The 21,496-nt window shown below is 35.0% G+C and overlaps 1 protein-coding gene across 9 annotated transcripts in view; it reads right to left on the bottom strand.

Moving 5' to 3' along the window:
- FSD1L (fibronectin type III and SPRY domain containing 1 like) overlaps positions 1-21,496 on the bottom strand; it is a 78,410-nt gene that overhangs the window by 43,353 nt on the left and 13,561 nt on the right. For all 9 annotated transcript variants that reach the window (XR_006210557.1, XM_042964454.1, XM_042964452.1 and 6 more), the window contains exons 2-4: positions 15,019-15,114; positions 13,248-13,379; positions 7,372-7,473 (exon numbers count right to left, since the gene is read on the bottom strand). Coding sequence is in view for 8 of the 9 variants with exons in the window: in XM_042964454.1 (XP_042820388.1) it covers positions 7,372-7,473; positions 13,248-13,379; positions 15,019-15,114 (330 nt within the window). In the remaining variant the exon portion in view is untranslated. The remainder of the gene's footprint in view (positions 1-7,371; positions 7,474-13,247; positions 13,380-15,018; positions 15,115-21,496) is intronic.

Raw genomic sequence — 21,496 nt, 5'->3', positions numbered from 1 at the left:
CACAGAACTGAGATAGCCTTGTATTGACTATACTAGGTGGGCAAGTCTAACTCTAGGATTCAGTATTAGAAAGCTTACTCGTTGATATAAGCCAAATTCTCCAGTATCGTTTTGTTGGTATTTGGCTTATCAGCTTTACTGTCTTCTCTTATTTCCCAACTGGTTTAGAACTTGGTTAGAGAAATGTTACTTACCTGTCACTCTCAAAGAACCCAATAATCTGAAGACAATTACTATCTTTTTTTAAAAAATAAACTAAGATTTTGTTTCATCTTTCAAGAACACTATACAATATATATGTTTTATTTCCCTACAACAATTTTCTTTAAAGTAATCTCTATACCCAAAGTGGGGCTCAAACTCACGAGCCTGAGATTAAGATTCGCATGCTCTACTGATGAAGCCAGCCAGGCGCCCTCAATACTGTGTCTTTTAAACTGACCATAGTGATTCAATTTTGTGTCTAGAGTTACTTACTTTAGTAACGGTGCCGTTTTTTTAGTGTGTCTGTGCAAGTGCATGCATGTGCACACGCATGTAAAGCTTTCTTGTTATCATTTAATGTACTAGATTACTTGTGGCAAACCAGAAAAGGAATACATGAAAAGCCAAATAATGTTGGAAAAATTGTCTTGTGTATTTACACATAAACATACCCAGGTGATCAAACTGAAGACTCAGCATTTCCTCTTTCATTTAGGTTCGAATTTAACAGTACATACACTGTGTAAATGCAGAAGGGGTTGAAAAAGTTACTCTGTGTGATAAAAAAGGGGAGAAAATCTCAAATTCTGAAGATACTTCTCTAAAGGGCCCAATTTCAAGAAACATCTTAAATTGGAAAATTGTTTAATTTTTTTCTGGAATTTCTTCTCCCAAAGCAGAAATCTATCCAAAAGACACACATTACTATGCTGCTTGATTCCTCTTTCAAGAGTGATGCATTCTGTCAATTAAACATCTCTGCTTACCAAGTACCAAACGATTTCAGAATTTACCATTGCTCTATCTCTAACACATTTATTTGCATCTACAGAATTCCACTTAGTGAATTATGAACAGGCCTCAGTGAATCTTCAGATTTTTGGGTAATGGCACTGTATATTTTTAGAAAGCATTCAAGAAGTATTAGCCATATTACCTTGCTCAATACCACTGTTTTCAATTTCAATAACTATTTCTATTTCAATCTTTTATTGAAATCCTTGCCAACACTTAACTTTATTGCCTTCAGATATGGCTCCTTTCTCTCCCGATCTCTTCCTCCACCTCTCAATTAATTGTTTTCAAAATAAATCTTACAATCCTGATCAGTTATAGGAATCTATCACCTGAGACCAAACTTCTTTAAATAGAACTGTAATAAGAGTATAAATAGGAGTAATTGCAAATGGTTCTTCATAATTACCAATTAGATATAAAGAAGTTAAACCAGATCTTTCTCAATCTCTCTTGGTTTTAATCTGCTATAAGTACATACAGAAACTATTTTCTTCCATGAATTTATCAAGCACTCTGAAGGTTAAGATCTTATTGTTTCTGTATTTCTTTTTAATATCCTCATTTTTCTATTTTTATAGGAAGATGTTAGATACAAAGTACCCTAAAATAACTCAACTGTGGAGCAGTTAATTGAATAGTATTTTCTAAACAGTTAAAATGGAAATAAAATAAAAATTTTAGATCTTGTTTATTGTACTCAATGAATCATTTACCCAAAAAGAACAAAATTTGAGATTTTCAAATTTCTTCCACTCAGCCAAAGTTTTGAAATTCATCAGTAAAAAATATGCAGTCTGAGACCAAGGTTTAAGAGATCTGAGTTTCACACCACATGAACCAACAAGTTACTTAACTCGTTTAGGATTCAGTTACCTCATCTATAAGGTGATGAGCACTAAAGTATCTTCGAACCCCAAAAGTTCATCCTAAGCTATCTTATTTTCACATAACTTTTAAAAAATTACCCAAATTAAACACTTCAACAATCGAATTCTCTGAAATACAGACTAAAATGAAGAGGCCACTAGGGAAAAGTTAGTTAAAATCAGAACATTAATAAAAAGCAACAAAAATAAGAATACAGTTGACCCTTGAACAACACAGGCTTTGAACTACATGGCCCACTTATATATAGGTTGTTTACAGCATAGTGCTGTAAATGTGTTTTCTTTTCCTTATGATTTTCTTAGTAACATTTTCTTTTCTCTAGCTTACTTTAAGAATTCAGCATATAATACACATAACACACAAAATATACATTAATCAACTATGCTATAGGTATGGGTTCTGGTCAACAGTAGGCTATGAGTAGTTAAGTTTTGGGTGAGTCAAAAGTCACATATGGAGGGGCGCCTGGGTGGCTCAGTCGGTTAAGTGTCCGACTTCGGCTCAGGTCATGATCTCACAGTCCATGAGTTTGAGCCCCGCGTCGGGCTCTGTGCTGACAGCTCAGAGCCTGGAGCCTGCTTCAGATTCTGTGTCTCCCTCTCTCTCTGACCCTCCCCCGTTCATGCTCTGTCTCTCTCTGTCTCAAAAATAAATAAAACATTAAAAAAAAAAGTCATACATGGATTTTAAACTATGTGGAGGTTGGTGCTCATAGCTCCTATCTTGTTTAAGGGCCAACTGTATATCTGTTTCTGAATAACAATAGAGAAAAATACACTCATGCTGTCAAAATGATGAATCTAGCAAAAGCTAGATTTCAAAACTAGCATTTGCCTGACAGGATTTATCTTTATTTTGATTTGCAGTAGAGTCCAACAGAGTTCCTGGTAACACTCTGAATGCCACACAACACTAAGAAACTTTTCAAGTCTTGTCTATATGTTCATTCACATTGTTTTAGTATAAAACAGATTTTCCCATTAGATTTGGGAAACATAATTTTGTAATGTTTTCTCGAGACAATCTGAAAATGACTAAGGGGCAAACATTTAATACTTTCCCAATACTGTTTATAATATATAATTGAGACTCCTACCCTCACCCCAAAAATACCATATTAAGGAATAACCTGGGAAATGAAAGGGACTCCAAGAAAATGAAAAAGAGATGGCTCCAAAGAATGAAAGAGAAAATGAAAAGAGATGCTATTTTCCTTTAAGCAAAAATACTAGCTTTAAAAAAAATAAAAAACAAAACTACTACACACCAGTTGAAACCATATATTAAAAGTTTTATATTTTCGATACATATCCTTATCTGTTTATAAAAAGAACTAAAATATGATCATTTAAGCCTTCTTCACAAAGCTACAGTAAATAACTTGAAATAAATTTTGAATACAGTACTGCATACATCTGTTCTATGACTAAGCACATAAGACATAAATGCCCAGAAATGAAATAAGGTGAAAAATTACAGTTTGGGCTATTCTATTCGAAAAATTTTTTAAAGTAGGCTTCACACTCAGTGTGAAGCCCAATGCAGGGCTTGAACTCACAACCCCTGAGACCAAGACTTGAGCTGAGATCAAGAGTCAGATGCTTGACTGACTGAGCCATCCAGGCACCCACAGTTTGGCCATTCTTAACAAATATTTATATTTGTTTTTAAATTGCCTTCGTAACTGAAACATTCACGCTTTTGGTAAAGATTTTTTCCTCTCTCAGCATTCCTGACTTCAACCCACAGAAAGCACTTCTGCTAATACTCCTGTTCCCTTGAAAACACACTGAGCTTCTACCCTTCTCCTTATTTGTTCCACCCAGTGGTCAAGGCTGACACCGACTGAACAATATGCCAATGGCGAGTTACTATGAGTCTGAAGTGGGAAATACACAAAATCCATTCTCCCTTTTCGTCTAAGATCGAATGCAGAAGACACTGTTCCCCTTTCACCCCACCCTGTACTTTTTATTCCACTGAAGGTTCCATGTACAGGTACCCATTCCCTCCCTTCTATCGGGTTATGTGTGGCAAGATAATGAACTGGATGGTTAGTGACTTAGAAACTGCCCCACAGACTCATCTCTTTTCACAAGTAGAATTCAAGTTCCAAATTTAGGGATGGGGGAACAGAAATATTAATTTTGCCAAAGGATCCAAGCAATGCTCTGCAGATCAGCTATTAGCAGAGAAGCCAGGTTTGGTGGGGTTTTGGCTACTTGTCCATCCAGAAATAAAGGAAATGATCCAAATTTCATTTGCTTGTGAGCCTTCTTCATATATTCATATCAAGCAAACCTCTAGCAATTAAAAAAAGTTAATGAGAATAAAACAAATTTGTAATGCCAAATTTTAAAAAATTAATGGAAGTATGTTCCAATATCCTTTTCCATTTGTGCCATTTTTACTCACTCATTTTCAGATTGCCTAATGCTGGTAAAAAGCATAGCTTCATATTCAGGTACTGCTGAGGTACTGCAACATGATCATTTAAATGTTAGTACTTAAAGTACTCTTTTTGAAAATAATAAAGTCTAAAAAGACTCAGACGCTGGATTTCAGCCTATGATTTTTTTGTGCCCACGAGCTATTCAAATCAATCTGATTTAATCACTTTAATATGGGATATTCATAACCAGTATACCTTAAAAGAATTTATTTTCCCAAATATCTAACAATATACTGCTAGCCCAATAATTAATCTTTTAAGTCATCTTCTCTATTCTGTCAGCAATTAGGTGTTTGAGGCAAGCTTATCTATAGTCCACGCAGCTGACTAGAAAAGTGAACTTGGTTTGTGACTTGGAATCAAACTATTATTTGGATACTATTTGGATGTACTAAGAAAATAATCACAAACAACTCTCAGTTAAGCATTTTTCTTGAACAATAAACTCAGATTTTTAGGTACAAAACAATGACAAATAATTTATTTCATCACATTTCCAATTGGGTTAAGCAATTAAGCAATACTGCACAATGCTGAAAAACCAAAGTAATAAAAAAATAAAAAGCAAGGTGGAACATTAAAAAAATATGTTTAAACCACAATTGGATTTATCAGAACCTTCCCAATTGACAATCATCTGGGAATAAGTTTTAACAAAGTTATGACAAAGGAAAAAAGGAGAAAACAGCAGCCTTTGAGAGCAAGGGGAAAGGACTCAGAAAATAGTGGAAAGAGAAACTTGGAAGAAACAAACTTGATCAGTTTTCCCAAGCGTCCGTCCCTACTTAAATGCAACTGGGTTCAAGTTGTTTTTGAGTACTTTTGTCTATATTTTACTGTTTTCCTATCTTCTTCCTCACTCTCAGGCTGTTAGTTCTTGCTGCTATGATTATGCTTGTCATTTATAACTACCTCACTCCACTAGAAGGGGACTCTGTTAACAACTAGGAAACTGAAGAAAAAACTAAAAATTTACTAGCGCCATGTATATAATAGTCACCAGATTCTAAGAAACTATCATGAAAAAAGAATATTAATTCCTGCCCATGAACTCTATGACACTAATTTTGATGACTCAGATACTTTTTGCTTTCTGTAAATTTTTTGGCTATGTTCCAGATATTTGAGGTTATCCCATAAACATCCTCTGCAAAGGTGATGTATATATATTTTTAAAGTACTTTAAAGTATGATACATTTCCCTCATAATTCCTTTATATAGCAAGTCCTACCAAATGCAAAGATGAACCTACTTACAATCTACCTCCAAATTCAAGAATTAAGTAATTCACAGATTTACAGCAAAAGAATGTTTTTATTCATTTCATTAGAAGTAATCCATTTTTAAAATTCATTTTCAAAATGCAAGGGATGTAAACCACTAAAATGTTATCTTCTCAAGGAAGTTTTTTCTACCTTCAAGTTCAGAGAAAAATCATGAAATTAAAATATTAGATGGACAAAAATGGATTATAAAACCGTGCTAATGCAGTTTTCACTACATACTCCACAAAGACCAAGAAAATATCAAATTCAAATATCTTATCTTGATAAAATTCCTACATAGTATATATTTTACTAATTATATAGCTCAAGTTCCCACTTTTCTCACACCTTTTTTTAATATATTCTACATCCTTATTCTACATCAAATAGAGTGTATTTGATTTGATAACTTGGTAATCATTTTAAAATGACCCAACTTAAAATAAAAATTAGAATCTAGAAATCAGAATCTCCTAAATACCAGGATCTAGGTAAAAACATTAACAGTCTTATTATTCTACTGCTTATATTTCATACCAAACATACCCTTCAAGTAAGATCCTACATTTTGGGGGCACCTGGCTGGCTCAGTCGGTTAAGCATCCTACTCTTGATTTCAGCTCAGGCCATGATTTCACAGGTTCGTGAGTTCGAGCCCCACATCAAGCTCCACACTGACAGTGCAGAGCCTGCTTGGGATTCTCTCTCTCCATCTCTCTCTGCCCCTCCCTTGCTCTTGTGTGCATGCTCTCTCTCTAAATAAATAAATAAACTTAAAAAAAAGAACCTACATCATCATATTTTAACAAAACATTCAAACAATTACACTAAACAGTGGGACATTTAATAACAGATTTAATAACAAATTTCACTAGGTTACAGTGCTCATCTGCATCAAGTGATGTTTTCCCAATCAGCTCATAGAAGGAATACAAAACTAGGTTTTGAACAATGTTAATAGCAATATTAATCTTCTTTCCTAAGTCAAAAAATACTTATAACAAAGGTAAAAAACACAAGTACCCTTAAAATAAATAACCAGTAGGGATGTAATTGAAAAAGAAAATAGGGGCGCCTGGGTGGCTCAGTCGGTTAAGCATCCGACTTCAGCTCAGGTAATGATCTCACAGTTCATGAGTTCGAGCCCCACATCGGGCTCTGTGCTGACAGCTTAGATCCTGGAGCCTGCTTCAAATTCTGTGTCTCCCTCTCTCTCTGCTCCTCCCCCGCTCATGCTCTGTCTCTCTCCTTCAAAGATAAATAAAAGCATTAAAAAAAAATTTTTTTTAAAATAAAAAGAAAATAACTTGATTCATCTGAATAGAGCATTAAAGAGAAATTAAATAATTTGTTCTTGACTCCAAAGACACATCTGGGTGTCTGCTTTGGAATACATAAATATACAGCAATTTACTTAAATTCCAAGCCTATTTATTTACTTATTTATTTATTTTTAATTTTTGAGCAAGAGAGAACATGTGAGTGGAAGAGAGGGGCAGAGGGAGAGAGAGAATCCCAAGAAGGCTCCACGATCAGCACAGAGCCCAACGTGGGGATCAGTCCCATGATGCTGGGATCATGACCTGAGCTGAAATCAAGAGCTGGATGTTCAACTGATTGAGCCACCCAGGCGCCCTCCACAAAGACTTTTTTAGAATTAGAAATAGCTGAATAAATCCAAAATTGAAAGGGAAAGCACCATTTTTTTTTAAACAAAACTTTCCTATTTAAGTGGTTTAGTTTTTTGGCTGGTTTTTTGGTACCTTTGAAAATTCTTCAGGTTCCTTTAGATCTAATGACCGTGTTGCAAATTCTAGTAGTTCTTCTGAGTTCTCCAAGGCATTATTACATTGACTGAGCTGACTCTAAAAAAGAATAAAAATAAATCTTTAAAACAAATTTCCTATTTCCATGAGGATCTTAATTGTATATTGTTATAATGAACTTACAATTTGAATAGCAAAAATTGAACAAAAATATTTTAGAGAGGTGTTAAAGCAACATAATCACTAGTCATATATGTAAGAAATTTTAATTATTTTAATACATTGTACTTAACATCTTTCCATAATTTATTCAAAATAGCTTAACTGCATACAGATATAGATATACCCATCATTTAAAAACACAAAAGAAAATAAAGCAGTTATAAAAAGTTGGGGTCAAATTCACTTAAAGATTCTTCTCAATCAAGGTAATCAGAAAACTATGAACAACTTAGTTAACTATCAACAATTTAAATTAAAATATCAAAATAATTCATCTGCAGACAACATCCTCTATAAATGAAGACTAAATTTCTTGATAATATTTAACAATTTAAAGTTTATTAATCAAGTTAAAGGTATATTCAGTTGAGCATAATTTTAATATTCCATTTATCACATTACTCAAATAATACATACTACCATAAATGATAATTTATAGTTTCCAAAATTAGGTAACACAGGAATCACAAATGGAATTGCCAAGATTTCAAAAAGAATAAAGAGGAACTAAAGATGGTAACTGTTACAGTGATGTGCTCTGTTATGGTGATGTATTAATTTCAAGTACCAGTCTTTCTTAGTTCTCTTCCATTCTATCATTTGTGGTCTAAAACTAAGCCCAGTCATGAAAAACTATTGTTAGTGATACCTTTAAACAAAGAAACAGATATATTTCTAAGTTTTTAACGTACTCAAGATTTTTCTTCAGAATATTAATATCTATTACTATCTATTCCATATTCAAATCTACTTAGGTTTCCCTTAAGATCAGCACTAAAGATAAACTATGGCTAATTTTCTTAGTTTCTGGATGTGTTATATTTTAACTTTGGAAAAGTAGAATAGTTTTATCATATTTTGGGTTAAAATAGGTTTTCATGTATTATTCTAAGAACCCAAACACAATCTACTAAAAATACTACTCCTTCTAGGAGTAAAACTCTTATGAGTTCCAAAGAATAATTAACAAACCACCATTTGAAATATCTCAATTGTTGGAGAGCTTTATGAAAGGTTTAAGCAAAATCACAGAACAAAATGGTAGCTATAAATGGTCTACACAGGATCACTAGGGCAAACTAAGTTAATATAGCTTTAAAGTAAGAAATAACAAAAAGAATAAGGAATATATCTCAAGTAACCATTAAAAGAATCAAATCTGAGGTCAAAGTTTAAGATAAAATATCTTATTCTAAGAAATGTTATAAATTTGCTTTCAAGTCAAGAGGGAAGGTTAAAAAGAGTACAAAGGAATTCAATTTAAAGAGCAATAATAACTTGTCAGTTATTTAGAGGAATTAATAAAATCTTAATGAAAACAACATACTATCGAGTTTGTGAACCCAAAGGAAAAACAGAGATACTCTACTGTCTCCAACTAAAGAAGAAAATGGCATCAGTAGCCAAGTTGTGATTCTTTTTAATGTTTGTTTTTTAAACTATCCCAATAAACCTTTAATATTTGAATTACCATTAGGCTGATATCACCATAACTTTTCCTTTGACTCATAATACAAAAACATCCTCAGGAATGAACTTCTGTCCACTAAGCTTATATTTCAACAACTCACAGTCTTATTTATAGCGTATTGTCCCCTCAATATCTCTTGATCTCCCCTAGATCACTATTCCTATGACTCCCCTAGATCACTATTCCTATGAAAAAAAAAATTGCCAAAATTTTTTTGGCATTGAGGAACAGCAAGTATTAAGAGTTACAAAGGATAATCAAGTGTAAGATTTAAAAAAAAGAAAAAAAGAAAACAATGGAATCTCTGGGAAAAAATGAAGATCTCAAGTGATGATACAGGAAGAGAAAAATCGTCTAACATCCTTGTAGTGACGACTTTGAAACAGTACTTGGAATTCTGCTTCTATTTTCTGCAATGTTCTGAATTCTCCATCGTTATTCAACAGCCAGTGATGAATCTGATAGAATACTTGACAAAAAAATCAGAGTAAAATCATCCCTTTTAAAAAGAGCCCAAATGTAAATTTAATGGAAGACTTCCATGAATCATCAGCTCAGTGGCAAAAAAAATAAATAAATAAATAAAAATAAAAAAAATTATCATGTAATTAAGATTCACAAAATCCAAAGTAAACAAAGTTCATCTGAGACTATAAGAAAAAGAGTTTAAATAAATTTATGTAACCCAATTTTCTATTAATGGCAATTTAGTCAACAACTAGAAACAGAAACTTAATAGTTTATAAGAGCAATAAATGCAGCTCATTCTAAGAACAGCACTGTAGATTTTACGTGTACACACATATATCCAGCTCTGTATATGGCTGTCAGAAAATAAGTTCTGAAATTAAAATATCACACTTCTTTTGCAAGTCTTAAAGACATACTTTAAATCAAACTCCACAATGGATAGAAATTACCCCATTCTGAAAATCTCAAACATCTTGAGTTAATAAAGAACTCTTCTTTTTTTTTTTTTTAAAGCTTATTTATTATGTTTAGAGAGAGAGAAAAAAGAGCAAGTAGGGGAGGGGCAGAGAGGGAGAGAGGGAGAGAGAATCCCAAGCAGGCTCCACACTGTCAGCACAGAGTCTGATGTGGAGCTCAAACTCACGAAACCATGAGATCATGACCAGAACCAAAATCAAGACTTGGACACTTAACCGACTGAGCCATCCAGGCACCCCAAAGAATAACACTTCTAAAAATCAAAACCCACATGCCATGACATAAATGATACAGATCTATCCTCCAAATCGGCACTGACTTGGCTTCAAGACGATTCGAAGACTTCCAAACTTTTGAACTTTGATGATCTTAACAACTGACCAACCTCTTAACTGAAATACCCCCTCTTACCTTTATTAATTAAGCTTTTCCTCCCTCAAAGCACTTCAAATCAGTTTCTTTTCTTTTTTAAGTTGATTTATTTATTTTGAGAGACAGAATGAGCAGGGGAAGGGCAGAGAGGGGAAGGGAGAATCTCAGGAACCATGAGACCATGACCTGAGTTGAAATGGGAGTCAAATGCTTAACTGACCGAGCCACCCAGGCACCCCAAAAATGAAATACTGTACTCTGAAGTAAACTTAACTAAGGAGGCAAAAGACCTATACATTTAATGCTATAAAACTAGTGCTGAAAGAAATTAAAGCTGATACAAATAAATGGAAAGATATCCCATGATCTCAATTGGAAGACTTAATATTATTAAAGTGTCTATACCACCCAAGTCAATCTACAAATTTAATTCAATCCCTATCAAAATTTCATGGCATCTTTTTTGCAGAAATAGAAAGAAAAAAATGTTAAAATTCACAAGGAATCCCAAGGGACTCCAAAGTGCCAAACAATCCTGAAAAAGAAGAACCAAGCTGGAGACCTCACTCACACTTTCTGATTTTAAAATTTATAACAAAGCTACAGTAATCAGGACAGTGTGGTACTGGCATAGAGACAGACATATAGACCAGAGCCCATACAGAGCCCAGAAAGGATCCCACACATACGCAGTTAAATGATCTTTGATAAGAGTGTCAAACCACACAATGAGAAAACCACAGAATCTTTTTAGACAAATGGTGCTGGAAAAACTGGATACTCACATGCAAAAGAATGAACTGAGACCCTTACCTAACACTACATACAAAAATTAACTCGAAATGGATTAAAGACCTTAATTAATACAAGCCCCAAAATTATAAAACTGATAAGAGAAAACACAGAGGAAAAGCTTCATGACACTGGGTCTGCAATGAATTCTTGACTATGACACCAAAAGCAAAAAGAGACAAATGGGACTATACCAAATTTAAAAATTTCTCCATATTAAAGGAAATAACACAGTGAAAAGACAACCTACGGGATGGTAGAAAATAATTACAAATCCTACATCTGACAAAGGATTAATATCCAGAATATATAAAGAACTCCTACAATTCAACAACAAAAAACAACCCAATTAAAAAATGAGCAGGAGGCCTGAATAAACATTTCCCAAAGAAGACATACAAATGGGCAACAAGTATATGGAAAGATGCTCAACATCATTAATCATTAGAGATGCAAATCAAAGCTATGATGAGATATCATCTCACATACATTAAGATGGTTACTACTGGAGTGCCTGGGTGACTCAGACGGCTAATTACCCAACATCAGCTTAGGTCATGATCTCGCGGTTCATGAGTTTAAGCCCCGCAAAAGGCTCTGTTCTGACAGCTCACAGCCTGGACCTTGCTTCAGAGTCTGTGTTTTCCCCCTTTCTCTACCCTTCCCCTGCTTGCACTCTGTCTCTCTCAAAAAAAATAAAATAAACATTAAAAAAAAATAAAGATGGCTACTACCAAAAAATATTTAAAATATGGATGAATAGGTGATGGTGGTCAATAGGTACAAATTTCCAGTTATAAAATAAGTCCTGGGAATGTAATGTACAGCACGGTGAATACAATTAATAATATCATATTGCACATTTTGCAACATAGGCCTCAAATTCACGACCCCAAGATCAAGAGCTGCAGGTTCTACCAACTGAGCCAGCCAGGTACCCCTACTGTACTGTATATTCAAACACTGCTAAGAGAGTAGATCTTAAAAGTTCTTATCACAAGAAAAAAAAAGTCTGTAACTATGTGTGGTGATGGCTGTCAGCTAGACTTACTGTGGTGGTCATTTTGCAATATGTATAAATAGCAAATTATTATATTGTACACATAAAACTAATAAAATGTTATAGGTCACATCTCAATTTAAATAATAATGATAGTAATAATAATAACAATAAAATAGAGGGGCACCTGGGTGGTTCAGTCAGTTAAACATCTGACTCTTGATTTCAGGTCATGGTCATGATCTCACAGTTCGTGGGATCTTGTCCTGCATTGGGCTCCATTCTTTTTTTTTTTTTTAATTTTTTTTTTTAACGTTTATTTATTTTTGAGACAGAGAGAGACAGAGCATGAACAGGGGAGGGTCAGAGAGAGAGGCAGACACAGAATCTGAAACAGGCTCCGGGCTCTGAGCTGTCAGCACAGAGCCCGACGCGGGGCTCGAACTCACAGACCGTGAGATCATGACCTGAGCCGAAGTCGGCCGCTTAACCGACTGAGCCACCCAGGCGCCCCGCATTGGGCTCCATTCTGACAGCAAAGCCTACCTGGGATTCTCTCTCTCTGCCCCTCCCCCACTCACCCTCCTTCTTTTTCTCTCTCTCTTTCAAAAATAAATAAAAGCAGTTAAGAAGGTAAATCTTAGGTTTTTAACCACAATTAAGAAAAAACAAGAGGGATGCCTGCCTGGGTGGCTCAGTTGATTAAGCATCCGATTCTTAATTTCACTCAGGTCATGATCTCAGTTTGTGAGTTCAAGCCCCACATCGGGGCTCTGCGCTGACCTCACAGAGACTGCTTCAGATTCTGTGTCTCCCTCTCTCTCTTCCCCTCCCCACTTGCTCTCTCTCTCTCAAAATTAAGTGACTTTTTTTTCAATGTTCATTTTTTGTTTTTGAGAGAAAGACAGTGAGCAGGGGAGGGGCAGAGAGAGAGAGACAGAGGATTCAGAGAAGTGGGCTCTAACATAAAAGTAGTTATTCACAGAAATTCGCTGATTTTTGCTGTCAAGAAATCAAGTACTAAACAGACTTAAATTATTCATATTTAAATAAGCTGTATGATCTCACCTGTAACTCTTGTGATTTACGAGCTTGTTCCTGCTTGATACTGTTAATCATACTTTCTTTCACCTCATCCAAAATAGAATATAAACTATCAAATTCTTCATCTAACTCTGAAAGTATGTTAGAAGAATTTTCCTGTTTAATAAACAAAACAATGATTTTACTCAAGAGCTGTCAAACATTTGAAAATACTTATCAGAGAATAGATTCACATTATAATCCATCTCAGCCTAACATCATATAAACAACAAAATCTAATACTTGACATAGGCTTTAAAAACAGGTAAATCCTAGAAGATGGTTGCTAATGCGGAGAGCACTATCTCAGTTACGCTATGAGTTAAGCAACTTTTTATGAACTAGCCTATACCCTCTTCATCTTTTAAAGCAATGTTTCCACAGGACAATGTGAAAGTTTGTTTTAAGATTGCCACCTTTGTCCAGACCTTTGTCAGGTTCCAAGGCAGACCGTAACCCAGTGGTTCTTTGTCGTGCATCAGAATCATCAATGAAGCATTTTAATGAAATATTCCAGAGATTTTGATTCCATAACTGAGGAGAAGTTTGAGCATACAGGGATGGGACTAATTTTGTGTAAATCTTAAAATCTTTCAGGTTGTCTAAAACAGTGCATTTACATTAAGATATACAGAACTTAAAAGACCAAGCAATTCCTTATTGGATCCTAAGAGATTTATCAAACATTGAATTTTAGGGCTTTAAGCAACCTCAGAAGTTATCTTCTGACTAGAATTTGTAGTCAAACTCCTAAATTTTAGGAATTAAAATGCAGAAAAGTGATTTGCCCAAAGCCACACAAGTAGTTACCAGTGGCAGAATCAATAAAGCATTTCAAGCCTATTAACTTCCCAGAGTTCCTCATCTTCTCATTAAGCAAGACGCTATTTCAACAATAACTTAAAATATCTGTGAAACCTCTAGATAAGCAATATCCACACTTGCAGTAATTATGAGACAGAAGAAATTATCTTAGGCATTTTTCAACTTAGATGAATCATTCCATTAAGAGAATTGGCACCAGTTAAGAGACCTAATATGTAACAATCCACTGCAATATCATAAACCAAACTTTTGCTTATAATTTTTATAAAAATAAGTTATCATCTCACTAGAGTCTTATCAAAAGTGGTGTTAATCACTTTACTAATTGACTTACAGTGACAAGAACAAGTTGTGGAAAAAGAAATGTGCAGTCTGGTAGGCAGAAGACCTAAATCTAATCCCACATTAACCACTCAGTAATCAACATCTGAGTATGTACAGTATGGATTATCTGCCCAAACCTGGGACTGTTTCCTTAAGTATTCATTTTTTTCATTAGGCACTTTACTTTTTAGTTTTATGTTTTACTTTCTTCCAGTTCTATAAGCAGACCTCTTACCATCTACATTTTCCTTCTACTATTTATCATAAAAGAAATGTTTAGCATCCCAGTACTCTGAAGAAATATAATTTGCTCTTAACTGGAATTAGAAAAGACAAATCTATAATGGAAAGGGTCAAAAGCAAGCACTATACTATTCCTTAGCAGCTACAATTCCAGAGTTTTCTTTTTTCCTTACTATTTGACCTTTCCATGGAGAATGTAAGAATAGTAAGGAAAGCATTTTTTTATTTATCTGCCATTTAAAAACCCTGCTCTCACCTCCTTCAGTTTATAATCTACAGTTCATGGAGTATATTTATTTATATTGATTTGGCCCAACAATCATTCATTGTGACATATAACAAAACATTTTTTAAAGAGTCATACCTGAACTCCTTTTAGTGTTTGATTTAGTGTATCAATAAAGTTCTGAATTTCATCATTTTTATTTGCCAGAGTTGAAATGATCCTTTGTAGAGCTTCCTACGATTAAGATAAACAAACAAAAACATATAACATGATATTTTAATGAAAGAATTATAAATCATAACAATTCTCTAAACAAACCATATATAAGAGGAGCAATGTAAAACTTCAAATCGTTAAATTTCCAAAGGCCTGTAATTGCAAAAGATGAGATATGTATTTATACTGTTTTAAAACCTCTTATTTCTAGTGTACAACTTAATCACTACCACACCTTTCATACTAAAAATGATCAATATTATTTAATATCAATGGTATTATTTTAGGTCGTAGGGCCATGGCCAAGGAATAGAACCAAATCCTTAAATGCTGCAAAAACAAATGGAACTTTTTAATACAATATTAGGATATGAGGAATAAAAGCAAAGAGGCAATAAAATTTGACATTTAATTCATAAAAATAAAAAACATATTTTAGAAATATGAAAGAAATAATAAATTTGCAGCTAAAATTGCAACATTCATTGCAGTGTTTATAGATGTCATAAAACCATAATAAATAAGTAATTTTAGTAACAAATACCTCAGACTTTTTGATAATGCTTCCTACTTAAATAAAACATTTGGTTATTTAATCTTTCATACTCTCTAGATCAGGGCTGTACAATAAAATCTTATGCTATGATGAATATGTCCTATACATGTGCTGTCCCATATAGTACTCAGTAGCCATATGAAGCTAATGAGCTCTTGAAATGTAGACAGAACTGAGGAACTAAGTTTATCTTTTTTAACTTTAATTATTTTCACTTTTTATAGCTGCATGTGACAAGTACTGTCATACTGGACAGCACAGGTCTAGGTGTTCAGTAACTCTTCATGGGTAGTAACAGCAAACCCAAACAAGGTACTTGTATTCTCAGTAAAAATAAAATACAAGTACTTTTACTTCATAATCTTTCCAGAAGCACAAGCCTTGTTTCTGTAAGCACCTACAAGTGTAAATATTTTAATAATGCCCTATGAAACTTTGTAATAAAGGTTCTCCTCAAAATATAATCAGATATTGATAAAGGGCTATATATAAAGAGCTCAAGAAATAAACTGATAAAGGGATATTTTATATAAATGTTCATAAAGCATGATAACAGTGAAAAATTAAAAATAATCACAACAGTTATCACTTAATTCTCACAAGAATCCCTGAAATAAGGAGGTATTATAATCATCCCTGAGGCTGCCTAAGGCTCTCTGCTGTATTCACTTACCTATACTATTACTTCCCATCCTCACGGATGGTGGTATTTTAGTATAATAACACAATGAAGTTATGCTATGAAAGAAGATCAACACCAAGAGTTAGCTTTTTATCCTGTTGGTGTTCCTCCCAGAAATGGGTACATACACCAAGATTTGAATACAAAGACAATCAGCAGAAAGGCAGAATGAAGCCAGGACTTGGAGGAGGGGTGTGGGACAGGTGTAGGAGTGAGAATGGTAATACAGAGATGTAGAAAAGGAGTGCAGAGGACTTAAGGGTTCCAGTTATTCATCCCAGATAGGTTCCATATATATTTAAAAACAACACAATGGAAGAGTAAAAATGGTTCTGCACAATCACTGGACTGTGTAGAGTAAGCTTCAATTAAGACTGGTCTCTTTCTGGTAAATGGACTGTAGCTGCCTCCCCTTTTATCACCCCTAATGGCAGGGCTAAATCCATACTGTACAGATGATAAAATGGTAGTAACTGTTAGTAAGGTAAATATTATGCTCAGTCTGTCTCCAAAGTCCATGCTGTTTACCACTCTAGAACACCGTCTCTCAGTCTAACAAATTTGCCCATCATATGAAATATCCACACAATAAATTATATATTCTTTTACAATTTTGGTTTGCTAAGACTCTTCAATGACATATAAAACTGCTAGAATTTCCATAGTAGAGTATCGCTGTTTGAGGTTTAGCTCTGCCCTCTGCTAAGCATACTCATGAACTTCGAGGTAAAGATTAAGAGTCTTCCAGAAGAGATCTTATCCCATGAAAAGGAGGAGCGAGGATCAATGAATTCAACCCAACAACAAATTTTCATCACCAGGATATATGTGAGTTCAATAAAAACTGAAGGAAATTTCACACAAAAAAACTGTGAAACACTGGTATATATAAAGGCAGACCTAGTTCAGAGCCAAAAAAGAAATCTCCCTAGTACAAAACAGCTTTTCAACTTTTATTTTTTGTCTAAGTATAGTAGTAAAGTCTGTATTTAGGGAATTTTGAAGGAAAAATTCTTGGGAGATAGCTGAAGCATAATGCCCCAGCTAGGTAACCTCTAAGCTCCAAGGATTTTAATGAGAAGCCTCCCTACCTTTCTAAAGCTCCCTGCTACTTACTGAATATAGTCAAAGCCATCTAAATGTTCTAATTTTTGTTAAGTTTCCAAGCTAAATCCTTTATACTTTTAAGAGTTAACCAACTACTAAAAGTTAATAGACTCTGTTGTCACAGTGATGTTAGAAGGAAGAATACAGCCTTTACCAACTGTAATATTCACTAGAAATATAGTGAGGGCCAAATAGTAGCCACATCAAAAAAGTAAAACAGGTGAAATCAATTTTAATATTTTACTTAACCAAACTGATCCAAAATATTATTTCAACATGTAATCAAAATTTAATAATTACCGAATTCCTTTTTTCCTTCCTTTTCGGTACTAGATCTTCAAAATGCGACGTGTACTTTATAGTTACAGCACATCTCAATTCAAATTAGTCACATTTCCAGTGCTCAACAACCATATGGAGCTAGAAGCTACCACACTAGACAACACAGCTTTAGAGGCCTAACCCATCCAAATAGCCCATATATTTCTAAGAGTGGGGATAGGGCAGATCTGCCTAATTTGCAATCAATAATAAAAAAACTTAAAAGCTTTCTGAGTTTTTTTCTTGGAATACTACAATTTCTATATATGCTTACCATACGCCAAATTCTTGAATTACATAATACCTGTACGTGAATATAAGCTAAAATGTTACAACCTGTACCAGAATTTCACTATTTCTCAGTTTTTATTTACGTAAATATTACCTTTAGAAATGGAAAAGTAATATTATAATATTACCTCTCAAAAAAAAATGGTGCATAAGCAGCTCTTTTTTGGGGATCCCTCTAATACCACAACAAGAGTAATACACTCTTCTCTTCTGTAATACTTAAACTGTTCATTGATGTTGGTTGGAGAAAAACATCCATGGCAATATTGGCATCTGACAAAAACAAAGCTGCACCTGAAGATACCTGACATGTAAGTTATACAAACTCAAAGAATCATCAGGATAATGCCGGGTTTTTTGTGTATGGTACTGCTCCATACCTCCAGGATAATACCCAGTTAATCTTATGGTAAAGACCAAAAAAAATCTAATGGTAAAGACTATTCCCTTTTAATTTATTAAAAATTCAGCTAATATCAGAAAATGAAAAATGACCTTTCTAAATCTGTATTGGCCCATGAAGTGTTAATAGCAATATTTCTGGAAAGAAATCCTATGATCTGTGTGTTAAAGCTATTCTATATTAATTAGTGGTATTATATATTAATTACCTAAGGCTTTAGAAATATTCTCCCAGAAAGTGGTTGGGAAGGGAGAGTCTTTAAAGGCTGATATAGGGGCGCCTGGATGGCTCAGTGGGTTAAGTGTCGGGCTTTGGCTCAGGTCATGATCTCACGGTTCATGAGTTCGAGCCCCACATCAATCTCTGTGCCTGGAGCCTGCTTCAGATTCAGTGTCTCCCCCTCTCTCTTCCCCTCCCCCTGCTTGTACTCTGTCTCTCTCTCTCTCAAAAATAAACATTAAAAAATTATTTTTAAAAAGGGCTGATAAAGTATTTCAGGGAAACATCATCTCATTCTTTGAAGAGAGAATGCTTTATGGCTCACATTTTGCACTTCACTGGGAGTTCTAGTACAGAATGAGAGTCTATCACAGAACTCCTAAATAAAGGGCCTACATCCGGAGAAAGACATCTTACCTTACTGCCAAAGTAGCAAAGACTGAAGTCTGAGATTCTCGGGGGCGGGGTGCAACTCCAATCTCTAGATAGGGAGAGCTTTGGAGCCTTTGCTGTAATATACACCACTGAAATGCTATAAGAGTAGACAAGCCATCTGTAGAAGGCTTTGGAGCCTCAGCATTTAAGGTGACCTGTACTTTAACCACTACCAAATGCATTAGTAAACATGGCTGCAGAAGAAGCAATCATCCAGATGAATAAGATAACCCAAAGCAACCAATGTGACCTTGGTAATAATCTAATACAGATAAAGTGCTGCCTCTACCCTAAGCTTAGAAGAAGAAAAGAGCAGTAACCTGAAAGTTCTTCAATGATAGGCTGCTAAAGGGCTCCAGAAGCTCTAAAGCTACCTTTCCTTTAATGTGGAAAGGATGAGCAAATGCAAAAGACTATAATCAAGAACTCACATTTAGTATTCTCCTATAGTGGAAGTTCATCAGGAAGGGCTGAAAAATGAATGATCAAGGGGACCAGGGCTTCAACCATTCTGGTCACCACAATAACAATGACTGGCTAGACTAAGGGTGAAGATGGCATGAAGACAGAAAGAACTAAGGAACTTGGAGCTCAGGAGAACTGGAAAACAAATGACAAGCAACCAAACTATTTAAGATAAGTACTACCACAAATACCAAGACTTACAAAAATGAAAGGAATAGGATTACATGAATTGAGTTCTGAAACTTAACCCTAGCTTGTGTATTTGACATGAGGCTAAAGTTTTCTCTAGGTAGCAGGCATCAGAGAAGAGGGGTTATATACAGGGTTAGTGTGTGCCTAATATAAGAGGTATGCAACAGGAGGCTGGCTAAATAGGTACCAAATCCAGTAAAAAAAATTTTAAGTGTTTTCTAAATTTGGCAGGCAACATGCTAGGGCAGAATATCTATGTGTTTTGTATTCAGAAACAGAAAGAGAAAAGAATTAAAAGATACCATAATGCTTTGAATTTCTCCCCCCCCCCCCACTTTATCCCTCTAGGGCCTCCACAATTAATCAATAGCTTTTATAATGGAGACACAGCAATTGATAAAGAAGTTGAGGAGGAAGCACAAAGCTCCAAACTTCAATGAATTGTGCACAGAGTACCATTAGATACAGAACCTCCCCTCTGAGCTCCAGACTATTTTCATCCAACTGCTTACTCAGAATCCCTACTTGGCTGTCACCCAAGCACTTCAAGATTCAATATATGGGGTGCTTGGGTGGCTTGGTCAGTTAAGCATCCGTCGGACTCTTGATTTCAGCTCAGGTCATGATCTCATGGTTGTGAGATCGAGACCCACAACAGGCTCCTGGGATCGAGACCCACAACAGAGCCAGTTTGGGATTCTTTCTCTGGCCCTCCCACACACACGCACATGCTCCTTCTCTCTCAAAGTAAACATTTAAAAAACCTCAATATGTCATAAAGTCCCCCACAAACCTGAGCCCTCTCTAGTGTTCTATCTTTGCAAATGGTGGTACTAGCTACAAAATCAGAAACCTAGGCCAACATAACATCCTCTCCTCTCATTTGTGTTCTACACGTAGTCAGTAAGTTATGTGGATTTTTACCTCCTAAATAGTTCTGTAATCACCACTACTATCTTAGGACAAGTCAATATCATACCCCAACTTATACTTTTACAAAACGTAACTGGCTTCTGATCCATTCTTTCTCCCCAGTAATCAGTTCTATATACTGTAGGTAGAATAATATGATAGCATCACTCTTCCCAGATTTCAATGGCTTCCCACTGGTCCTTGGATAAAACTGAAAATCTTTTAATATGACCTATTAAGATGACCTTACATCATCTGTAAAACCCTGCACGATCTTCCCACTGCCTACCTCTCCTGCTTCAACTCACACCAGACTTCCTCTTCCTTGCTATATACCAGCTGCGGTAGCCTGCTGTGAGTTTCTCTAACATGCCTTGTTTCCCACCTGGGAGCCCTCACACCTATCAGTCCCTCTGCCTATAAACACTGTTCTAAAACATATACGTGATCTCTATGTTAAAACAAGTTTCAAAAATAGAATGAGCTCATTGTGATATATATTGCCTCATTTCTTTTATTATCACACCCTGATGATGAAGGAGAGCAAAGACATCTTTCATCTGCTCTGTGGAACTCTATCAATCTGAAAGGATGCCTACAGGGGTCTCAGATTTTATCTCAGATCTTATCTAGTCTCTCATTACTTTCCAAAATAATTACATTTTGCAAGACTTCAGGTGGCCATGACTAAGAGTTCTAGGTGATATAGATCTGAAGATATCACAGTCATGAGATCAAGCCCCACATCGGGCTCTGTGCTGTCTCTCTCTCTCTCTCTCTCTCTCTCTCTCTCTTTCTCTCTCTCTGTCCTTCCCCA

Source organism: Panthera tigris, chromosome D4 (assembly GCF_018350195.1).
Source record: "Panthera tigris isolate Pti1 chromosome D4, P.tigris_Pti1_mat1.1, whole genome shotgun sequence".
Lineage (NCBI taxonomy): Eukaryota > Metazoa > Chordata > Mammalia > Carnivora > Felidae > Panthera > Panthera tigris.
The sequence above is the reverse complement of the archived record's forward strand: the minus strand, read 5'-3'. Positions and strand labels throughout refer to the sequence as shown.